We start from the raw sequence: 25236 nt of genomic DNA on the forward strand, positions 1-25236 counted from the left end.
AGGAGATGAACAAATACATGTGACAGGCTCAGAACAGCTCTGCCCTTCGTGTGTATTAACTTACTGCACATACTGAGTGCTCAGTGTTAGCTATTATTAGATGCTATCTAAATCAAGACATGAGTGAAAGAGGGGCTCCTCCTTAGGCAACTCCTTAAGCAGTTGCCTAAGCCTCTGCCTTCAGCTCAGGAAATGATTTCAGGGTCCTGGGATCAAGCCCCGCACTGGGCTCCCTGCTCAGTGGTGAGTCTGCTTCTCCCTCTCCCTTTCCCACTGCTTGTATGTGCTTTCTCTTAAATAAATAAATAAAATCTTAAAAAAAAAAAAAAGAGAAAACAAAAAAGAACACAAGTGAAAGACAAATTACTTAGCCACAGGATTATCATCATTTACAATATACTTATCCTAACTCTTCTGAGAACTTTAGGAGAATGAGAACAGGAGGATGGAGAACATCACTTGGAAAGAGTACTACTACATCAGCTCCATTGACTCCAAATTTCTTCTGGGAGAGGGCGCCTGGGTGGCTCAGTGGGTTAAAGCCTCTGCCTTCGGCTCAGGTCACAATCCCGGAGTTCTGGGATCGAGCCCCGCATCAGGCTCTCTGCTCAGTGGGAGCCTGCTTCCTCCTCTCTCTCTGCCTACCTCTCTGCCTACTCTCTCTCTGTCAAATAAATAAAATCTTAAAAAAAAAAAATTCTTCTGGGAGAAAGGATAACAAGAAGTAGACTCTTGGAGTAAAGGGATGTGGAAAATGAGGAAAACTGGTATTAACTCATTTAAACTGAAAAATCTATGTGTGTGTATGTTGTCTAGAAACATCTTTCTTTCCTCTAACCAGAATATACCTTTTTTTTTAAACATTTAAAAAAATTTTTTTTTTTTTTTTAATTTGACGGAGAGAGAGAGAGAGTACAAGTAGGGGAAGCAGCAGGCAGAGAAAGAGGAAGAAGCAGGCTCCCCACTGATCAGGGAGCCTGATGCAGGACTTGATCACAGGACCCTGAGATCATGACCCGTGCCGAAGGCAGAGGCTTAACAACTGAGCCACCCAGGCACCCCCAGAGTAGATACACTTTAAGATGCTTATATAATAAGAGAAATTACAGGAAGAGAAGAAGGCTGTGGTTAGACTCCTAGAGAGCATACATATCTTGGAGCCAATCAGAGAAACTAGAAAATTAGTGATTGGGCATAAGACAAAACTCAGGAAAGTACAGCATAATCAGTGGAGGAGAGTATCTGGAGTAGGAGTGAGCGGTCAACAGTATCACACTGAAAAAGAATGAAGAAAAAGGCTCTTTTTTTATGATGAACATAATGTACAACCCCACCCACACCTTGTCTACAAACCTGTATTACACGTGTACACGCACTTATTCATGGATCTACATGGCAGAAGCTAAGTTTTATACATTAAGTTACTCACACGGCATACATACGGCCTGAAAGCTTCCAACATAATTTGGTCCTAGTTCATAAATGGTAGTAACATTTGAAGGAGGTAAAACTTCTTCCAGAAAATGCGTGGGTCCCAGGCGCCAAACCAAGGAAGCAATCTGACGCTGGGCAGGTGGAGTGCCAATGTACGCATAGACTGTGCTGACCACAGGTGGGTTAGCAGAACCTGAGCCACCAGGAGTACTGTGAACATAATGCAGCTGCAGAAGAAATGAAAGCCAATGTATGAGATAGAACCCCAAATCCCCCACTTTCACCAGGAAAATAACCACCTTTTGTGTACAGTTTCAGTATCTTAATGTCATGCAACTTTACAAATGTACAAACGCAGCTGGGCTGAGAGATACATGAGGGCAGGCCAAGATTCTGGAACACGATGTGGAAATGGAAATTTGTTATTATCCAACTCTCTGATAATGCAAGAAAGAGAACAATCAGACAGAGGGATACTGTTACTGTCTGGTTATCTTGCCTATCAAATTAATGACGCTTCTAAGAAATTTGGGAGTTGATATCAAACAGAGCTTTCTAAACTATGGAATTCAAGTAGTCTTGAAATTAGCTAAGTAAACTTCAATATGAGTCTGTCATATAAAATTATATTCATGAGAAGTATTTTATAATGGGTCAAGTGCTGTAAAAGTTATAAAATTTAACAGTCTATTATGTAATTTATACACCCATGATCTCAATGTCAATTACATTCTCAGATTTGAAATTACATTAGTGTTTACTGACAAGGTACAAAACTACCGTTCAATTCATTCACATAAACATATGATTAGAGTATAAGAGATAACGAAGTCAAGTTGTTTCTTGTGGTAGAGGTGGCTTCTATCACTTGATGGTATGAAGGACGGTTTGTGGTACCACTGTCCTGGCCTCAGATTACATCTACCACTCCACACATCACAGAACAGTTACTGGTAAGTAACTCACACACAACAACAGTGTGAGCGTGCAGACCATCACGTGGCCTGAAGGTGGTTTCAGGGGACCTCACAGGCATGGTGATGACAACCATGTAAATGTACCCGTAATAAATCTACCTCTCAATTCTATAATAGAAGCTGAGGACATTTTTATTTTAAATAATACTAGAAATAACAAAGGAACAACCTACTGGAGAATCCACAGCCCATTTCAAATGCAATCATGTGTACAAAACAAACAATGACTATTCCCTCAGAGTACATTTTAGGGTTTATCTTACTGAAACACGATGTCACAATAAAATATCATTAACGAAAGAAATGCATTCAAGGAAGCTGTTGACTTTACTGTTCTTTAAACTTAAATTCACACAAGAGGACAAACTTTGCTTTTGTTGCTTCTTTTAAGAGATAATCACTATAAAAATGGATACTATCTTTTAGAGAGCTAAAACATTTTAACAGCTACCTAGCTGAGTTCTGTTGGAAGTAACCAGCGGCAGTCATCCTGATACAAAAAAGAACTTCTGATTCTTTACTGGTTATTTCAACTCTCTTGCCTCTCTTCTGAATACCATATATCTGTGTGTAGAATAATATTTATACACTCATTCATTCAGCAAACATAATGGAACACCTACTATTATCATCAGGGACTAATCTCGGTGATCTGAAAACAAATTTGGATGAATAAAAACGATTCCAGCTCCAAAGGGATGCAGAGTCTACTGGAATGCATGACAACAAAGAAGCGACAAAACACTGTGCTCATAGGTTACTTAGGCATCCTTCAACTGGTTTTTCTGTTGGGAAAAATCACTTGGCAACCTGGCTCAGGCGCTGACATACTCAGTACCTTCTTTAGTACTCTGTAACCTCTTCTTTCTCTTCTTCACTAATCAAGTGATATGAACTAGCCAGCCATATGACTCTTAAACATATTGTTCAAATGGGTAATAAAGGTCAATCTGTAATCTACCCCTGCAAACACACATACCCCTCCCTCAACTCTCTTGTAAAGCAGGTTAAGACTGACAAGCACAAATATCTTACCTTCACAGTGTTAACAAGCTGTCCATCAATGTAGAGGGCTGCGGTACTGTTTTTTAGCATGCCTTTGCTCATCACCAAAACCAGATGATGCCACTGCCCCTCAACTATAAGTTCTCCACATCGAAAGCGGGCACAGCACGGGAGAATCTCATAAAAAGAGGATTCTTCACTAAAATCATCAACTAAAATAAAGAGGGAAAGAAAAAAGTCAACATCTTCATTCTAACAATGATGATGATATAAATGAAAATGCCCTTTTCATTCAATAACTTTATCCGTAGCAAGAAGTGAAACCTGGAATGTATGTTGCTTTCTTCTGCTCAATATATAGTTATAATCGAATAAAGTTACAATAATTGATGAAATACAAAATAAAGTTACAAAAGACAATAAAAAGAGACTATTTGATTATCTGTCATGATCTGTTATGAAAGGTCTTTTGAAATTCTCATTTGCCATGAATTTGATTATAGCATTGGTTAAAAAATTAAAAATTTTATTCTTGCTGTATGCCTACGCAATGACACAAAGAACCAACTCTCTGTTCTCAGTTTGCGGCTGCACTGTCCTGACCCTTGCCTGATGACCCTGGTAGTAAGGGGGTGATTTATGGAATGGGAAGGTTTGTTATATTAGTTTCAGGTGTACACTAGAGTGAGGTTCAACAGTTCTGTACATGCCTCAGTGCTCATTGTGATAAGGGTACTCTTAGTCCCCTTCACCGATTTCAGCCATGCCCCCACCAACCTCCTCTCTGGTGACCATCAGTTTGTTCTCTACAGGTAAGAGTCTGCTTCTTGGTTTGTCTGTCTCTCTTCTTCCCCCTTTGTTTCTTTTGTTTTGTTTCATAAGTTCCACATATGTACAGAATCATATGGTATTTGTCTTTCTCTGGTTGACTCATTTCACTTAGCATGATACCCTCTAGTTCCAACCATGTTGTTGCAAATGACAAGATTTCATTCTTTTCAATTGGAAACAGTCCATTGTATATACATATACACCACCTCTTCTTTACCTATTCATCTACTGATGGACGCCCGGGTTGCTTCCATTTCTTGGCTATTGTAAATAATGCTGCAATAAACACAGGGGTCCATGTATCTTTTTGAACTAACATTTCTGTGTTCTTTTCATTAATAACTCAGTAGTGAAATTATTGGATCACATGGTAATTTTATTTTTAAGTTTTTTGAGGAGACTTTATACTGTTTTCCACAGTGGCTACACGGAAAGGTATTTTTTTTTTTTTTAAGATTTTTAATTTATTTATTTGTCAGAGAGAGAGAGGGAGAGAGAGTGAGCGAGCACAGGCAGAGGCAGAGGGAGAAGCAGGCTCCCTGCCAAGCAAGGAGCCCGATGTGGGTCTCGATCCCAGGACGCTGGGATCATGACCTGAGCCGAAGGCAGCTGCTTAACCAACTGAGCCACCCAGGCGTCCCCGGAAAGGTATTTTTTTTGAGTCAAGTTTCCTGCTTCACCAGACAACTCTGATTACTTCCAAGCATTCTGCAATCACTTCTTGACTCTCATCTGGCTTCTCTCTGTTACCCAGTATGTTGCCAGATCATGCTAGGAAATAATGGGTCAATATTAACTCAATCTTAATGTTAAGCTAATTAAAAACTAACATTTCTAAACATTCAAGAAGGGACAGAATAACAGTGTATATACCCAGCTGTTAAAAATTCATTCCTCCACCCACCCATCCCCCAAAAGATTTTAAAAAGAGCTAATCTGTAACTTAAAGCAGACCCACAGTTTTTCAGGATAAGCACATACAAGTAAATACACTAAAAGTTAAAAGTTTAATTATGTGGGGTAGGGAAGGAAAAAATGAAACAAGATCAGATCGGGAGGGAGACAAACCATAAGAGACTCCTAATCTCATGAAACAAACTGAGGGTTGCTGGAGGGTACGGGGTAGGGATAAAGTGGTTGGGTTATGGACATTGAGGAGGGTATGTGCTATGGTGAGTGCTGTGAAATGTGTAAGCTGACAATTCACAGACCTGTAACCCTGGGGCAAATAATACATTATATGTTAATAAAAATAATTTTTTAAAAAGTTTAAATTATATGAAGAAAGAATTACAAATAAAATATTAATATTTATTTTTGGAATCTTAAAGTAGTAGCATATAGTGAAATGCCAAGATTATATTTTAAAATGATAATACAAAATACACATCCATTGATGAGTTAAGAAATGCAATCTTACTAACTGGTGACCTAATACAGGAACAGAATTGAAGAAACAGTGAGAAGCAGGGTCAAACAGCTTTGAAAGGTCTAGTGTATGGACCAAAGGATGTGAAAGAAAAGATCAAAAGTATGGGCAAAACTAAGAACTCTTTCCTTTCCTTTTCCTTTTAATAGACTAAATCTTCTCCAGAACTGTAGAAGATTTAACTTACAAAAATTTTCTGAGAGTTTTACATTCTGACTCAGGCTGAGATTAAGCCGTATTAGCATTCAGTGTTATGTCAGGATATCCTGGTGAGCTGACTGGTTTCAGACAACTCTTAATTACCCACACATCTTTAAGATTTTTTTTTTTTAACTTATCAGACAGAGATCACAAGTAGGCAGAGAGGCAGGCAGAGGGGCAGGCAGAGGGTGGGCGGGGTGGGGGGAGGAGAGCAGGCTCCCTGCCAAGCAGAGAGCCTGATGCGGGGCTCCATCTCAGGACCCTGGGACCATGACCCAAGCCGAAGGCCGAGGCTTTAACCCACTGAGCCACCCAGGCGCCCCTTACCTACACATCTTAACAGGCTACAGCTATTCAGAGGATGGATCCGTGCAGTACTAACATCATCTGCAACTAACGTTATCTGTTACTGTAATGCACAGTGATATATGGATTATAGTAGTCTTGCAAATTAAATTTTGTGGAAATGATAATTAGAAAACATTTTCCTAGTTTAATGAAATATCCCTAGGACCATTCCTTAACTTTTCCATTAAATTCTAGCTTTTTCCCCAAATTCTCCATTATTACTCACTTTTCTCATTATTTCCCTTTCAAGCCATCCATATTTATTTTCCTTTTCTTCTTATTCATTCATTCATTCAGTCAGTCATACTTGTACATTAATATTTTAAGTGTTTTAGGTAGCAGGGCTGCCCAGATTACCAAGGTAATAAATCACATCATGTGTATGAGCATATAGTTCTACTTCTATCTTTGCCTAGACAAAGACAAAGAATTAAAATCTTGGAAGTCCAGATCAGTGATTAAAAAAAAAACTGATTAATTTTTATGACAGCAGGCATATGAGGAAGGGAAGATTCAAGAAATATGAAGGAAGCATAATTCAGTAAGACTTAGTAGAAGGGGTGGCATTATCAAGGTAGACTTGAGCTTTTTTAGTTTAGCTAACTGGTGGTGGGGGTGTCATTTACCAAGACAGGAAAACAGAAAGAGAGGCAGCTTTTATAAAGAATAAACATTACAGCTTGAGTTGTTTACAGAAAGACTATTCATATGAAGATGTATAATTTGCATTTAAAATATGAGGAGAAAACATAGGACACAGGAAAAAAAAAATTAATTTAGGAATCCCTGGGATTAAAAAGACCTAAAGCTAACAAAGATAGGGGTTTTTTTCCTCACAAAGAGAAGTTTGAATACAAAGACTAAAGATGAAACCCTGGGTGGAAAAGAAAGCTGTTGAAGGAAGTTGTAAGAGAGGTCAGAGATCCAGGGCAAGAATGAGAGAGTAAGTCTCCCAAACGGCAAGACTGAAGACAGGTTTGATTAGCAGGAAAACATCAAAAGGAAGAATTTTAAAGCAGTTCTACAATATTGATGCCTACTCTGTCCTAGTTATAAAGAATACTAAGAAAAGAGGCCTTACAATCTAATTGAGTTAACATTCAAATTAATATTTGAATACCAACCACATGTGAAGCAGAATGTGGTATTTGGTTAGTTAAAAGATAAATTTAGAAGACAAGAAGAAGAGGTGTATTTATGTTACAAATGCTACAAATGTTACAAAAGCAAAGAACATTCAGTAAAGTGAGATTTATATTTTATGTTATTCACATTATTTATAAAGATCCTCACGAATGTCTTGTGTTCGAAGTTCTATTGGATAGCAATGTAACATTATGGCATACTGGAGAGAATTAGGATATTAGGATTATTAAATGGTATGCATTAAGCCTTGAAGGTAAGTGATGGATAAAGTAATTAAAATGTTATTGTGTCTAGCACAGAACAGCACATATGGTAGGCAGGTGCTCAATGAATATTCATTAGTTATGCAGAATTCGTGGCCAATGAAAATCCTTACTAAAATATATCAAACAAGCAATCTGCTTTCCTAGCAAAAGCTGTGATTTCTTGGCAAGTAGAGATGAATCCTTATTTTAGGAACTCTTTCCATTGTTTTCTACCTAAGTCTCTTTTGAAAGTGCCTTAAAATGCACTGGTAAACAATATTCAACATTTCATATAACCTTTTCTATTCTTTAATAATTTAGATTGGAAAAGAATTCACAGCCTGGCCCTAAAGATGACTCTTATAATGAAATTTAATACTTTCAATTATCACAAGATACAAAAAGAAACAGATAGATACTGACCATAGTTTTGGAGTAGTTCCTCTTTGGTGGAAACAATCAGAGATCGATCTTTTGCGGACAAGACAATGGCAAGGCACACGTAATGCTGCTCAGAAGAATTTGCTCGGCGAACGACAGTAAGAAGTCTGACAGGGTGGTTATTTGGAGGAGAACTAAAATGTTCAATACAGAACCAGCTAGAGTAGCTTAAGCCAGATGGAGGAGGGAAGAATCTTTCACCTAAAATAAAAAGGGAAAAGTACAATGAAAGAGTTTGGGTTGACTCCGATTTACATTTTAAAAAGGAGGCAATAAACACTAAATAAAATACAATCTAAAAAAAAAAAAAAGAGACTCATGAGCAAAGAAAGTTCGTATTTACCGGAACCAATGCCGCTGAGCACAGCCCCATCAGTAAGGCCTGTCGTGACAGCATTGTTTGTGGGAGCGTTATGAGGGGCCAGACTGGGCAGGAACAAGCAGCTATTAGAAAAAAGACAATGTACATATTAGAGATCAACTGTTTTCTTCTCCTACCACTACGTACTTGCCACACTGTAATTAATTGCCATCATTTAAAGTTAACTAGAGCAAAGAGATCATGGAATAAACCTGGGTGCCTAAAACAGTCCTTCCCTTCTTGTAATTATGTAAGAGTGCAGAAAGATATACTTTAACAATCTCCAGTGGCATCATTTTTATTTAAAAAAAATTTTTTTTAAATCCAAGTATAGGCCGCATAGGGTAAAATGCACCAATGTAGAACCCTGTTCGAGACACTGAACAACTTTGTCACTGCAGAGAAATTCCCTTGTTCCCCTTTCCAGTGAGTTGTTTTCCTCTGTGCTAATTAGTTTTCACTATTCCATAATATGTTTTAATTCACCATTCAATAACAACACATGACAATGTTCTTAAAATACAATTTATGGTTTTAGATTGATGTATAAGAATTCTACAGACAACTAGTATAGACACAGATCTATAGTATTAGCATTTGTGTCTGTTTTGAGGCTGATGGATTTCAAAAGTTCTTCTAGATTCTCTTCTAGATTCTCTATAGATTTATTTTTGCTTCTGCTACTATACCATTATCTGCCACTTGAAATTATGTACTCATTTGATGAGATAGTCACTGAGTATTTAAAATGTATATGGTAGTAAACTAGGTAATTTGGGGAAAAGGATGAGTAAACCCCAAACAATTTTTAATCTAATTCTAATTTGCATGTTATCTATAAATTCAGTGTACTAAATCAAAGGTGGCAAACATTTTCTGAGAGGGCCAAACCATAAATACTTTATGCTTTGTAGACCAGAGTCTCTGTCATGACTACTCAAATTTTGCCATTCTAACATGAAAGCAGCCGTAGAAAATACATACACAACTGAATGTGGCTGTGTTATAATAAAACTATTTGCCAAAAAACAAAACAAAATTTACAAAAAAAATACAGACCATGGGTCTTAGATTCTGAACTCCTGTAACATTTCAACTTATTTAATATAATAACTTTAAATTAAATCTAAAAGCCTTAAAATAACATGCTCAAAGAATTCCATCATTTGAGAAGACATAGTATATCTTAACTAAGTATACTTAAAACCAACATTCTATTTGTCAAAGGTGAGTAGGAACCATAAAATCATATAATAAGACTTGACTACCTTACAAATTCCTTACCCAAACCCTTCAAGGGATGTGTCAAATTCAACAAAAGCTGGAGTAACTGATGACCCATGAAGTCTGATATCATGTGGGGTTGTCATGGAGACCAGACACTTCACCCTAGTTAGAGGTACAGTACTTCCTTCTGCAGATTTTACCAGGCTCTTGCTTATCCGATAATGGTTATCTTCATGTAAGCTGAAAACATTATCTGAACCCAGACCTTCCATTGATGTGATCATACTACCTGTGAAGTCAAAGAAAATCTCTTGGGAAAAGTATCATGTAGATTTCTAAAATAATGACTTTACAAAGCAGACCCTTTTTTAAATACCACTCTTGAGTTTCAATATACAATTTTATATTTAAACAACAAAGCTATTTTCCAGTTTTAATATACTTTATGTTCATTTTTAAACTTAAATAACATGTGTTTTTTTTTTAATTATAAGTAAAGTCATAAATACATTGCAGAAATGTTGGCTGCTACAGAGTAAAAATAGTAAGAATCACCCCTAATCACTATCCAAGCCACAGTTACAATGTAATTTAATCATAAATTATAGATAACGATGTTCTAAAAAGTCAGATTATACTTTTATTTCACAAAATTATTTATTATCTATCTTTGAGAAGAAAGCAAAATATTCTAGTAGAATTACAATAGAAAGAAACAGGTCATCTTTACCATAATAATAATCAGATAAATAGCAAAAACTTGCTTCTCTCCCATTTTTTTCCTACTTTTAACTTTTCCCTTACCATTATTATAATTAAATATGTGATCACAAAAGTACTTGAATTAAAAAATTGCTATACGCAAGTATAACAATTTCAAGAAGAAAAAGACATTTTAAACAAACTGGTCTATTGTTCAGGAATATATTACAAATGATAAGAATGGAGAAAATATTCCCTTTCAAGATAAAGAACATAAATATCATTGTTTTCTCTCTTAAGCATGTGAAGCATACAGGCAACCATAGAAATATTTCGATCTTCTCTTAGGTAAAGGAACTATTTTTGTTTCTACTCTTTGCAAAGGAAATCACAATCCAATTCTAGAAATTATGTTAAGTATAAAAAAAATAACAAAAGAATATATACATCTAGGGGAGGTATACTGACAGATATGAAAAACTGCAATACTTTGTTTTCCAGTAAAACTGTACTAGAACTCAAAAAATCTTATTTTCCAAAACACGGTATTCACTAATCCCTGAGAATAATTCACAAGAGAAAAAAATTAAGACTGAAAGAACAAGTGGAGATTGCTTAATCTCGGATTCTCACCTGAACGAACAAGGGGATGAACGAAATGATCACTACATCCTTTCAGGGCAGCTGTTCTGCTTTTCTAAGTTTCCTGCTTTGCTAGCAATGGTTACTTCAATCCATCAAAACTAATGTCTATCACTATGGCTCACAATTATACAAAATGACTGAAAAGGAAAAAACCCTAACAAAACCAGAGAATTCGCACTAGGAGGAGGTCCAGAGCCACCCAGCTCTCTGCTGAGGATGGGGATAATAGCTCGGGGTAGAGCATTTGACTGCAGCTCTCTGCTGAGGGCATGCTTGTCCACAGCTCAGACGGAACCCGTTGCCTCTTGGGGGTCCCCGCCAGACTGGTAGGCAGTGCCCGTGCCAGGTTATCATTCCAGCAGCCTGACGCAGAAACTTCTCCTCTTCGGGGCTCCTCTCAGCAACGCTACCACACACCTGTCCACCCGAGTGCCCTCTGCTGCTACTGGCAGGTCATTCTCAGTCTTCTCTGTACCAGCGGTCGCCTGCGTCCTGTGGAATGTCCACGTCCACATGAACCACCCACCTAACACCTCACTTCTAGCTCTAGGATCATCTTTCACCTCTACCTCACTCCAGAGCCACAATTTTGGCCTGGTCCTTTCCCTCGCATGTTTCACTGCTCCAATTTTGACTGCCATTATTCTACGCATCCCCATTCCTCAGTTCTCTCATTCCTTTTCTCTCACCACATTTGCTTTCTGGCCTAGCCACTACTCTCCAGTCCAGTGACCTATCCCTTTTCTCCTGGTCTATCACTAGCTGCTTGGTTTCACTTCTTTTCCTATCCAGCCTGTATGGCCCGGTGTAGCTCTTCAACTACTTTAAAGCAGTATTTTTAATCCGTCCTCCACACCCTCTTGCAGCAGCTGTCCTACAAACCCAGAGCCTGTCAACAAGCTAACTAACTACTCTAGTTCAGGCGGCAAAGGCTACCTGAGGAAGGCAAAGAAATTATGAATCCTCTGAGAAAGGACTGCCCCTTCCAAGCGATAATTCTCATATCCTCTGGATCCTGCTTTCATCAGTGATTCCTTTCTCACCCCCATCTGCCCCCTTCTTCAGTCAACCAACCAGATTTTATGTTTCCTCATTTAAATAACAACAATCCCTTTCCTTTCTTTCTGAGTAAAATTTCTTGAAATGATATTCATCCCCCACGTGATTTTCATATACACAATAACCAAAAAAGGGAACTTCCAAGGTCAACTTACTTCTCATCTCTGGCTCATAACTCAGTGAACTTGGTTTGTGGACCCTATATTGTTTTAGCAGCTTTTTGTCCCAGGCACCACAATTTAATGGACTTGCCAAACGCAAAAACTCTCTGAAGAAGAGAAAAGCAGTTATTCCTTGATTGGGAACATCATAGAATTCATAAACCAAACAAAGTATGAGGCCTCACGAACTGTAGCAGACTATTTAAAAATACGAAAGCAATCCAAACAGTTATTATAAAATAATATATAAATTTAATTTTACATTTCAATTACCTAGCAGTAAAAAAAGCACAGAATACTGTGAAGAGCTAAAAAATGAAATTTGGGAATCATGCTCTCTTAAAATGTGATGTACAAAAATATACTGAATTGTCTAGGAGTTACACAGATAGGAGTCCTTCATATCCAGTCATTTATGTCATCATGTAAAAGGAAAAAAACAAACAAACAAAAAAAAACAAAAAAACTTCTGCATTTTCGACTCCCTATAGCAAAAAAAAATTTTTTTTAAGTTAGGTACCATTTGCCAGTTTTTCATGTGGAATGTAATATACAATTAATTTATAATCTAATAGCCTATAGTTCATCAACAACTCTGGTACCTGTACTATCATGAGACATATTGTTCTGAAAATTCATTTACTATGAAAACTGAGCTAGTGCAAATGGTTGGTCTTACTGCTTACTGTTTACTGCTCACTGGCTTACTGTTTACTGCTCACTGCTTACTGTTAACCTAAGTAGTGTAAGTTATTTAATAAAATACTAGTATTAAGGAGGAGATAATCTGTCTCATTCACTCTCACTACTTTTAAAGCAGCAGATTACCAAAAATGATCAGGGGAAAATCTCCATGCTGTTTGCAATATTTTAGGTTTTTTAATATATCCCTAAGATGATGGACAAAGTGAGCAGGGACAGTTTCATTCATCTTGGTATTGTCAAGGCCTAATACACACTACCTAATACAATACTGTTTAATGTTTAGCACATGGTTTATTCTTAGTGCACCATTATTTGGAGCCAGTTAAAAAATATAAATTATAAATAAAGTCCAACCATTTTTAAGAAAGTTCTTAAAAGCTATATAAAAAAGGAATACTTTAGCAGAAAAGAAAATTTTCTCATAAAGAGAGCTGCTTATATCTGAAAGTGATGAGATGTACAAGTGTATTTTTATAAGGGGGGACAAGACGACTTACACATTAAATCTGTCTGGCAAGGTAATTTCAAGGAAAAAATGTTTTTTTAATATTATATTTAAATAAATTTATATATATTTATAAGTTTATATATATTTATGTATTTATATTTGTGTATTTAATATATTTATATTTATGTATTATAAAATTTATGTATATATTTTATGTATATTTATATGTGTGTATATATGTATTATATATATTTATGTATTATAAATATATTTTATATTTATATATTTATGTATTATAAAAATAAGTTTATATTTAAATAAATATATATTTAAGTAAATATATGTATATTTATTTATTAATTAAAGAGAGGGAGAGAGAGGGGAGTAAAGGGGCAGAGGAAGGGAGAGAATCTTAAGTAAGTTCCATGCCCAGCATGAAGCCTGACACAGGGCTCTATCTCACAACCCTGAGACCAGAGCCTAAAGGAAATCAAAGAGTCTGATATCACCCAGGTGCCTCTCAAGGAAAAAGCATTTTTTTTTAAAGGTTTTATCCCTAGGTGGCTCAGTCGGTTAAGTGGCCGACTCATGGTTTCAGCTCAGGTCATCTCAGGGTTCTGGGATCAAAGCCCCACATCAGGCTCTGCACTCAGTGGAGAGTCTGATGGAGATTCTAGACTCTTTCTCTGCCCCTCCCCCTGAGCATGCTCTCTCTCTCTCTCTCTCAATCTCAATCTCCCTCTAAAATAAATAAATAAGTCTTTTTAAAAAAAAGGATTTTATCCCTAAAACATAGAGGACTATTTATCTTATATTACCAAGATTTAAATATCTATATTTCTTGAATAGTTAAACTGTAGAAAGTATATTCATATAGAATACACTCAGCATTCAAAAGAAACTACTGAAACATAACAATTTGGATGCACCTCCAAGGCATTATAGTAAGTGAAAAAAGTCAATCTCCAAAGGTCACATACTATATGATTTCTTTTATATAAGATTCTCAAAGTGACAAAATTACCGAGATGGAGATGAGGTTTGTGGTTTCCAGGCATTAGGAATGGTGGGGGCCAGGGGAGCAGATGTGACAATAAAGCAGTAGCAGCACTAGGGAGCTCTCTATGACATCGGATTGTGTGGTGGGCACACAAACCCACGCATGTGGGAAGTAAGAGGGGACAAGAGCATACAAAGGATACAGTGTAGCAACATCAGTTTCCTAGTTTCCAGGTTGTATTAAAGCTACGTAAGATGTAACCACTGGAAGAAACTGGGTGAAAGGGACTCAGAACCTCTCTAATCTATTTTACAACTTTCTCTAAATCTGAATTTTAAAATAAGAACATTTAAAAAGTATTTCTTATGAGTTCTTACCTATCAGAAGTTCTCAAATATGAAGTAGATGCAAGTCATATAAACATAACATGATTTTATTTTTAAAGGAGAGTGCTGGATTCGAGTGGAAGGAATAACCCATTGACAGACATCCTCTAGACCTACCTAAGACTGACATGCCAAGCATTTTGCCCAGTTTTGTTACTTTGATTTTGCCCACAGATACCTGAATACAGGTCTATTAAGGAAGGAACTCCTGACTCTGAAGACGCTAGGAGCTGCCATTACTAACTGGGGCTCCTTCAAGTGCGGAGAAGAGAACACACTGACCTCAACACCATGGGCTCCAGCGCCTGGGAGGCGAGGCGCTCAAACATGCGCTGCAGGGGTGGGTGCAGTGAGTGCTCCTCGTCCGCCAGCGCCGCACTGCACCGCTGCAGCAGCCGGGCGTGCAGACCCGCCTCACACATGACCTGCTGGTTTCTCTCCGTGTGCACCAGGGATTGCAAAATAGTTGCCACAGCGAGCTGAAGGTCCAGGGCATGCTAAAGGTAAAGAAATCCATGCCACCAGGGCATTCTTAATAAGAAAGCTGATCCTTCTTTCCCCAGGAAGCACACCTTTTAATAGGAGGTCTCTGTCTCTACACAGTTCAGATGACCTTTAGAGGAGTTCAGAAGCTGACTGGGAGTGACATGGCAACTCCAGAACTGAGCTAGGCAAAGGTTTCCCATCCTCATTTTGCTGGAAGCCTACCCAGCCGGACTCCATTCCCTCCTGTTTTCTGTATTAAGTGACTATATAACAAATAGTATTTTGATTTTTGTAGAAAAGGTGAATGCAAGGTCTTTTACATGATGGGTAAAGACCCAGTTTAAAGGAAAGCCTATCATTTACATATGTGACCCCTTAGGCCTTAGAGGCTGTATACCATTTTAACAAATTAGTCACTAAAGCACCAATTCACTCAAACTCTTGAGTGCTGTAAGTCAGAACAGATAAACAGCCTCGAAATGGTATCTTCAGTCATTTTTCTTTCTGCACTATTTATTAATAATTTCCACTGCCGACCAGGACTTATGAGGAGAATTACTTTAGCACCAGTCTTGGTTGCATTTGTGACAAATGAATTGTATTCTAAAAAATACATATCTATCTCACAAAGAAAGTTAAGACCTAAATTAAAAAATCTCATTTTTTTCCTTTTCTACTTTAGTATGTGGTATGGAATGGTTCCCTATCAGTCTGTCTTTCTTGGCTCAATTTCGTTGATTATACAGTCATATTCATGTCCTTTCACTTATGAAAGATGGAGAGGAGCTAACATGTCCAAGCTTACTTCTGGCTGTGTCACCGATCCAACAGAGGCCAGCAAGTCCAGCATAGCAAGCATGGCTCCAGGATGGATGATGACAGCATCAGAACTCTGGAGAGAGGTTGTGGCCACATGTAGTTTCAGGTCAGCGACATTTTTAGGAGGGTAAACAGGGGGAGTTGAAACAGAATGATATGCATGCCTACAGAAAAGAAAGAAGGGTAATTTAGCATCAAATTCCAATCAAATTCTCTGTTCAATTTTTTCATCTTTTGTTACCTTTATCCACTGACAAGCAAAACCTTTGTAATTCAATGTTGGGTTACAAAACACTTACAGGCTGAGATATAAAAGACCAATATACTATCAATTCTTAATGAGTCAGGTATAAACAATTTAACTAATTCTTCTAGGCTCTGATATGTCTTTACCATTTGTTACCTGGATTGTTTCATTTAAGAAGTTGCTAAGCAAGTAGATCTTAAAGTTCTCATCACAAGGAAAACATTTTTTTCTTGTATCTGTATGAGATTATGGATTTTTTAAAAGATTTTTTTCAAAGATTTTACTTATTTATTTGTCAGAGAGAGAGAGAGCGCGCGCACACAATCAGGGGAAGTGGGGGAGTGGCAGGCAGAGGGAGAAGCACGCTCCTCACTGAGCAAGGAGCCTAAAGCAGGACTTGATCCCAGAACCCTGGGACATGACCTGAGCTGAAGGCAGATGCTTAACTAACTGAGCTACCCAGGCATACCATGAAAAAAACAAGTTTTTTTTGAGAGACAGCACACACGAAAGCAAATAAGGGGGGAGGGGCAAAGGGGGAGGGGGAGAGGGAGAGAGAGAGAGAATGAATGAATCTCGAGCAGACTCTTTGCTGAGCCGGTATGCAGGCCTGATCCCACAATCCTGACATCATGACCTAAGCTGAAATCAAGAGAGACGATTAACTGACTGAGCCACCCAGGCACCCTAAGATGTTGAATGCTAGCTAAACTTATTGTGGTAATCATTTTACAACATATGTAAAACAATCATTATGCTGTATAATTTAACTTATACAATGCTGTATGCCAATTATATCTCAGTAAAACTAGAAGAAAAAAAAAATGACACCGTACTAGAAGATGTAGCAAACAGGTGAAATCACAGTGATCCAAAACTTTAGGTAAGGTAAAAGTTCTGATATAATGTGATAAGGATATAAATAAAATCAAATCCTCCCTAATAAGATTTTTTTTTCTTTCTTTTCTTTCTTTCTTCTTTTAGAGGGTAGAGGATGGAAGGACAGAGGGAGAGAGAGAATCTCAAGCAGGTTCCATGCCCAGTGCGGGCCAGATGCAGGGCTCGATCCCACAACCCCAGGATCATGACCTGAGCCAAAATCAAGAGTCAGGTGTTTAACCAACTGAGCCATCCAGGCGCCCCTCAATAAGATTTTCTTTTGAAATTACCTATGTGTTTGTAACCTTTCCTTATACCATGGGTAACATAATCAGGGACTAACAATATATATGTGGCCTATTCTCTAACTGGGTCAATCAGTCAGGGTTGGGTAAGAATCTTGGCTAACTGACAAGAAGTAGTGTTAAGCATCAAGGAAGCTTTCCTTTAGCTTATTTGGAACTACAGTCACATTCTTTTGCATCACCCACTTACCGATGAAAATACTCATCACAATTTTTTAAAAACACAGAAGGCATATTTTACATAATAAGCTTCTATGAGGTAGAAAGCCTTGCTATATCCTGAACATAGCACATTTCTTCTCATCAATGATCTCCACTTTCTATTTCATACTACCCTTCTACAATTCATGAGTTTTGCACATTTTGTATCCTGGCACTAGAGAACAGATGCTCGTGGCTTCAGCCTATGGGAGCTCTTTGTTCCAATGAATTGGTTTCAGCATAATTTGTCTAATGCTGAGCTCTGTCTCTGAGAGCAGTGTGGTTTCAGCTCTCTGGCACAAGAGCAGCTTGGGAAACAGATGCTTTAAGTCAGTGATTCTGTAGCAAAGATTTGGCATGGCCTTTTTTTTTTTTTTTAAAGTACCATTCTCTTTTTAACAGAGATTCTAGGAAAGTATTCAGCCTTACTTATAAAAAAAAGCACGTGGGCTCTTCCAGTTTATTTAAAGTTACCATGTCTTCCACCTACTCATTTTTTCAACTCTGGGTTTTTGTTTTGTTTCGGTTTTTTTTCCTGCTGTTTTGCTCAGAAATATTTAATTTCTAAACTTACTAGGATAGATTTCTAAATGCTAATTATTATCAACAGGTATCCTCTACCTGTGCTGTTTTAATTCTATGAAATATTTTGACCCATCTAGAAAAAAAGATTATAATGTAATGGGAATTTTTAACCATTAAGAAATTTCATAAAAACTGTTTTTCATTACACATAAAAAATAACTCAATTTGGAGAAAAACCCAATCCTACTTGTATATTTTAGTCTTAGGCCTTCCAAAATTATTTGAGTTTCCAGATTTAATACAGACTGAACTTAAATTACAGATACACCCAGGCAGGAGCCTTTATGCCTTTGGAAACCAAACTCTTTACTAATTAATATATAGCTATTATAGTAGCAAACCTTTAAATCTTCCATAAGATAACAATACTGGTATAAAAATTACATTCATTCTTCTCAAATCAGAAAAATTTTGCAAGCATTGCTTATTTATTAACTAAAATTAGGCCTATTTTAATAGGCATTATATAACATTATTAATATTTACTAAGTCACTTAGGTATCACTGCAGGTATTATCATTTTTTAAATTTAGAGATTACAGTAAGCTTATTAAATGAATAATCCCAAGTAAGACCTAATCATTTACAAACATAGGATAAGACAACATTTCAAAATTTAACTTTTATGTTGCAGCTATTTTTAAAACTTAGAGAAATTGTTACTTAATATTTCAACCTAAATTTTCATACACATTTAAGACTTACCTACCTCTCTGGGGAATATATTCTTGAATATTTAAATTCTGAATACCCTTTGCCTTAATTTCGACCAAATATGAACAGGCACTGAGTAACAGATATCATGTTTGAATAGTAATACTACTAGCCATCTTTTCTTCCCCTCAGATATATTCTAAAGAGCCTTGGTTTTTATTTTGTATTTTGTTTTCACTTCCGCAGCTCTGATTAAATATACTTCAGCTATAATTCTGCTCCGTTATTCTTTCTGAATAATGAATAATGATAAAAAGTATTATGAGTTTTAGTTTTCCAAATATAAGGTTTCTTAGGTTTTTGTTCCCAATTCTTACAATAGAAAAGAATCTCTAGGATTTTACGTGTCAGACAACTATCACAAACTCAAAACTTGCTTGTGTCTGAATACTCCACAAGCCATGAAAACTAATACAATGTTGGTTTCTCCTTTTGCCAACAAAAACACATTTTGCAACAAGAAAAAGACACTGAAATAATTTGTTGAGATGTCCTAGAGATATTCTAATTCCAGAAGTTACTGTATTTGCATTTGAAAATAAAAACATTGTTTTATTAGCTTATGATTCTTATCACTCAGCAAAATGTATGTAACCTGACCAGAATGGCAACCTGAAAATGTCAGTGTTGACCTTATTATTACGAGAAGTATTGGGAACCTCCTTGGGGTAAAACCAACCTGAAGGCCTAATTGGAATTCCCATAGAAAAGATTCACTCAGCCAGGACTGCTGAGTCAGTGACCGTTATCCCTGAAGTAAAAAATATGGCATCATTCCATGTAGCTGTGATGCAAATGACGACAAAATGTTTTTGATCTAAGCCTTAAATAACTCTCTATGAGATGGAATAAAATTTCTCCTTTGTCAAATTATCAGTTAAATAAATAGTAAGTTCTGATGGGTTTCCTTTCCATGTGTTCCCTTAATCTGTGAATTTCTACTGCAAGTATTTTATACTTTTTGGTTAATACTTAAAAATGGTTAAATGTTTTTAAACACAGCAATTTTTGTACCTTCATAATTTATGGACTCATAAATGTGACTTTCAATAATTAGAACTATTTAGTAATTAAAATTATTTTTCTAATATCCAGTATGTGGGATAGTGAACACATGTGAATTCTCAAACACAAAGAATACCTTTTACTGCATTTATTTTAGCAACAGAAAAATACACTACTTCAACTAAAAATGATTTTATAATTTCTTATATTAAAAACTGCTCTTAGAAAAACAAAAAAATAGTTTTAAAATACAAATATACTGAACAACACTAAATTCATGTAAGACTATTCCGAACTATTCCATGATTTATTGTCAGAAAATGAGCTCTAAGTCCTAGTGAAAAACTAAGAGAAAAAGGAAAATATGAAGTCCACCTATCTAATGAACATTACTACCATAATATATTGAAAAACAGGACCTGTAACAAATAGTTTCAATATAATAATTCCACTAATATTCAAATTACAAAATCTGAACAGAAATAACATTAATTAAGAACTGTTGAACCTCAGGATTCATTTTTAGAAAGCTGTAATGGAAGAATATATTAATATAAGACTGAAGGACTTGTACTTGGTCATGACAAAAACTGGGAAAGGAACGGTATTGGTCCCAACTCTACAGGCTACAATCATTTTAAGCACAGGTTGCAAATGGAATCTTAAATGGATCTTAATTGTACTCTTGTCAATCAACTGCTGGTTCTTTATACTCATAAGCTTTATATACAAGGTAGACTAGATGAGCTTTAAAAAGAGATGTACACAAAACCAATGAAAGCAAGAGCTAGGATGGTTTTTTTAATGCATTTTTTTCAAAGGTTGGCCATGACAAGTCTCCACAACAGCATCACATATCAACTGGTTGAACCTGATTGAGAAAATATGCAGCTCCTTTCCAGTACTGTGATGTGCATTTTGGAGTAAAAGCAAAAACCAAAGAAGGATTCTTAGCATATTTAAAGTAAAAAATAAATAAATAAAGTACTCTACTTAAAGAGGCACCAAGTCCTCATTTCTAAATTAACTTTAATAAGATATGCCTGCTCTAAAAGTAAAATGTATATTTTACTCTAAATAATAGAATCAGACGACAATATTCTAAATGTCCCTCATATCCTCACAGCATTAACGCAGTTTATCCTCATAAATATACTCAGAAGCTGATGATTCTAAAACCAAAAACCTAAAAAAAAAACAAATAGAAAGCCAAAAAAGTTTATACTAAGCACAATCACCACATTAACATATAATTAAGCACAGACCAAAAAAAAAAAAAAAAAAAACCCCACACAAGTAATGATTGACTTCTGTTATAAGATCAGTACCTTTTCCTGGACAAAGCTGGTGTACCCCAGGGAGAGGGGAGAGAAGACTCACTTGTCAGGCAAGGAGGGATCTGTTCTGCACGACTACAGACGACAAAACAGACAGGGCGGTTGAGAGAAGTTAGAAGAGAACACCAGGTTGGCAGCTGGTTAGTTTCACAAGAATTACCAGTAAAAGTGTAATAAGGAACATCCTCCATACTCCGCAGGAATGAGAAACAAGACTACAACACATGCACTGAGGGAAACAGGAAAGCATGCTTAAGGCAGATGCTTATCTATTAATGTTAACACTTAACACATTTGTTAAACAGAGTGCTGTAAGCCCTGTTTTTGACAAAGAAAACTAAAAATGAGGTATACTAACTAGGATAAGTAGAAAAGGGAAAAGAGGTTGAATCTAAATATAAAAATTTCAATTTCAAACATCTTATTCCTTGAATACTACACCATACTATGTCTCTTTTAACAACATATGCATTTTTATTTTCAAGATGTTAAAAATGGGAAAACAATTTTTCTTACATTACCTGTATTTTCTTATCTAAATGGTTAGGTCTAAGAAATATTGTCAAGAAGCAAGAAACATTTCAGTAGATATTTCAAAGTAGATTACTTTACAGTAAAGGATGTAAAACCTTATTAGAAGCTCCATCTGAACAGAGTTACTTGCTTAACTTACAGGACAATAAAGAAACAATCCAGTTATTTTATGAGATAAAACTATGGCAGCTGTTAAAAGTGATAATGCTCAGGACAAATCAGCACCATGACCAATATTACATTATTTTCAAAGTGAGAAAACACTTTAAGAACTGAAAATAAATGATTCAGGTAAAGTGGCACTCCTATGATCCCCTTAGAACCCTGGAATTCCCTCCTGATAGATTTTATCACAATATATTGTCATTGTTTGTGTCTGTATTTAAACTAAGGGACAGCCATGTCTAAAGTCACCTTGTGCTTGACTCCTCAGGACTAGCACAATAACATGGCATGCAGTAGGTGTTCGTTAAGGACTTGTTTAATAAAGGAATGAGTAAACAAATCTGAAAGACTCTCAAACTACTAACATCTCTTATGGAGCAATATTCTTTTTCAAGGATTACAAACTGTTGCGAATGATTGGGAATGCTGAAAATATATCATCTGTCTGGAAATACATATAATCATAACCACATTCCCCTACTGGTAACTAATATCAGTAAGTCTTGATGTACCTAATGTTGAGAACAGAGGAAAAAGAGAACAATAGCAAACACCATCATTAAAGTAAACTTTATACAAACTTCCATTAAGTGCCTCAAGAGCTAACTGACCCTAGATTTACAAGTAATACACAAATATTCACGCTGAAAACCTTAACATCAGAGCAACAGTAAGATTACAAATAAAGGGACAGATAAGCAAATAAGAGAAAAGATTCATTTTCATTTCCTTTCAGGTTAACTTATAATTCAAGCCTTAATGCTGAAGTCATACACAGCACACCCTTTAATTCAGAGCAAAGCCATACCTGTCAAAAGAATCTGTGGCTACTTTGTAGAGATAAATAAAGAGTTTACTGCAGTGCTGTAAAGTGGGTGACACTGTGTCCACCGAGATTACATCCTCCTCCAAAAGTCTTTGAAATGGCTGTGTGTTTGAGGGGAAGACATTCATGGGGCTTATTTTTCGTAGGTCTGAGAAGCAGCCAAGAAATCGAACGGCATCTGCCAACTTCTCATACTGAATCTCTGTTTTGAAGAAATGAGAGTTGGCTGGCTCATAGCGCATTGCCGCAGTCAATGTGCAGAACACAGTGTGGAGAAGTTCAAACACTTGATTCTGGTTCACTTTCTCCCAGCCATTCTTGGGTGGTGAGCTCAAAGACCTTTCCATAGCAACAAGCAAGGATGTAATGTACACAAATCCTCCAACTTTCCTAAAAACTGTTCTTGAACGATGGCTTTCTCGAAGGACTGATAGGAGGGCCTACAGGGGACAAGAAAAAACAAAGGATTTCCCTTATAATTAAAATTAAAACAAAATACATGAATATCAAGGGGGGAATATCATTTCTATGAATATCTGATAGGAATGTTTTTGTCATTTCCCCATTAAGCAGCCCTATGAAGCATATCAAATATCTTACTAATTAAAAAATGACATATTACACAAAAATAGACATATAGATCAATGGAACTGAATAGAGAGTCCAGAAATAAACCCATGCTTATATGGTCAATTAATCTGTGACAAAGTAGACAAGAATATATGGACAGTCTTGGCAACAAATGGTGCTGGGAAAAACAGACAGCCACATGGGAAAGAATTTAACTGGACTACTTTCTTACATCATACACAAAAATAAACTCGAAATGGATTAAAGACCTAACTGTGAAACCATAAACTCCTAAAAAACAAGCAAACAAACAAAAAACCCCCACAGGCAGTAATTTCTTTGACATCAGCTGTATAAACATTTTTCTAGATATGTCTCCTGAGGCCAGGGAAACAAAAGTAAAATTAAACGATGGGGACTATACCAAAATAAAAAAGCTCTTGCACAGCAAAGGAACTCATCAACAAACAAAATAAAAAGACAACCTACTGAATGGGAAGGCTACATTCGCAAATGATTTATCTGATAAGGGGTTAATATCTAAAATACATAGAGAACTTATAAAACTCAACACCAAAAAAACAAAATTTTTAAATGGGTAGAAGACATAAATAGACATTTTTCCAAAGAAGATACACAGATGGCCAAAAGACACATGAGAAGATGCTCAACATTACCCATCATCAGGGAAATACAAACCAAAACAATAATGAAATATCTCACACCTGTCAGAATGGCTAAAATAAACAACACAAAGAATAACAACTGTGGCAAGGATGTGGAGAAAAGGAAACTCTTGTGCACTGTTGGTGGGAATGCAAATTGGTGTAGCCACTGTGGAAAACTGTATGGAGGTTCCTCCAAAAATTAAAAACAGAAATACCATATGATTCAATAATTCTACTACTGGGTACTTATGAAAAGAAAACAGAAGCACTAAGTCAAAAAGATGTATGCACCCTTGTTTACTGCAGCATTATTTACAATAGTCAAGATATGGAAGCAATTTAAGTGTCCACTCATAGATGACTGAATAAGACGTGGTGTGTGTATATAATGGAATATCAATCATAACAAAGAGCTAGATTTTTCCATTTGCAACAACATGGATGGATCTAGAGGGTACAAGGACAAGTGAAATATGTTACAGAAAGACAAATACTGTAATTTATATGTGGAATTTAAGAAAGAAAACAAACAAGAAAAAAGAGACAAACAAAAAGGGACTCTTTTTAAACTGGTAGTAGACAAACCATAAGAGACTCTTAATCTCACAAAACAAACTGAGGGTTGCCAGGGGGAGGAGGGTAGGGAGAGGGTGGTTGGGTTATGGACATTGGAGAGGGTATGTGGTATGGTGAGTGCTGTGAAGTGTGTAAACCTGGCAATTCAAAGACCTGTACCCCTGGAGCTAATAATACATTATATGTTAATAAAAAAATTAAAAAACTTAAAAAAAAAGAAAAAGAAAAAGAGAGAAGACAAAATACATAAATAAATAAACTGGTAGTTGTCAAGGAGAGCTGTAGTTGTCAAGGAGGGATGGGTGAGACAGATAACAGATTAAGAGTACACTTATGATGAACACTGAGCAATGTATGTAGTTGTTGGATCATTATATTGTACATCTGAAACTAATATAACATTGTATATTAATTATACTTCAATTAAAAGATGTCGTATTAAAGGCAGAAGATAGTGTTAGCAAACATTATCACATAATTCTTTCGGTAGACTAAGGCTAAATCCTGATGGAAAAGCTTTTCCTTTGACGGATAATGACATCAATGAATTGGGTGATTTTTACAGAGT

The 25236-nt window shown here is 36.3% G+C and overlaps 1 protein-coding gene across 2 annotated transcripts in view; it reads right to left on the bottom strand.

Moving 5' to 3' along the window:
* The window catches only part of WDFY3 (WD repeat and FYVE domain containing 3), a gene marked incomplete at its 5' end in the record, with an annotated part of 176668 nt that overhangs the window by 99843 nt on the left and 51589 nt on the right, over positions 1 to 25236 (bottom strand). For both annotated transcript variants that reach the window (XM_080796083.1, XM_080796084.1), the window contains 10 exons: positions 1430 to 1661; positions 3447 to 3628; positions 8040 to 8258; positions 8401 to 8501; positions 9703 to 9934; positions 12207 to 12319; positions 15034 to 15248; positions 16043 to 16220; positions 21321 to 21404; positions 22837 to 23294. In XM_080796083.1, coding sequence (XP_080652209.1) covers positions 1430 to 1661; positions 3447 to 3628; positions 8040 to 8258; positions 8401 to 8501; positions 9703 to 9934; positions 12207 to 12319; positions 15034 to 15248; positions 16043 to 16220; positions 21321 to 21404; positions 22837 to 23294 — 2014 coding nt within the window. The remainder of the gene's footprint in view (positions 1 to 1429; positions 1662 to 3446; positions 3629 to 8039; positions 8259 to 8400; positions 8502 to 9702; positions 9935 to 12206; positions 12320 to 15033; positions 15249 to 16042; positions 16221 to 21320; positions 21405 to 22836; positions 23295 to 25236) is intronic.

Source organism: Martes martes, assembly GCF_963455335.1.
Source record: "Martes martes genome assembly, chromosome: 2".
Classification (NCBI taxonomy): Eukaryota; Metazoa; Chordata; class Mammalia; order Carnivora; family Mustelidae; genus Martes; species Martes martes.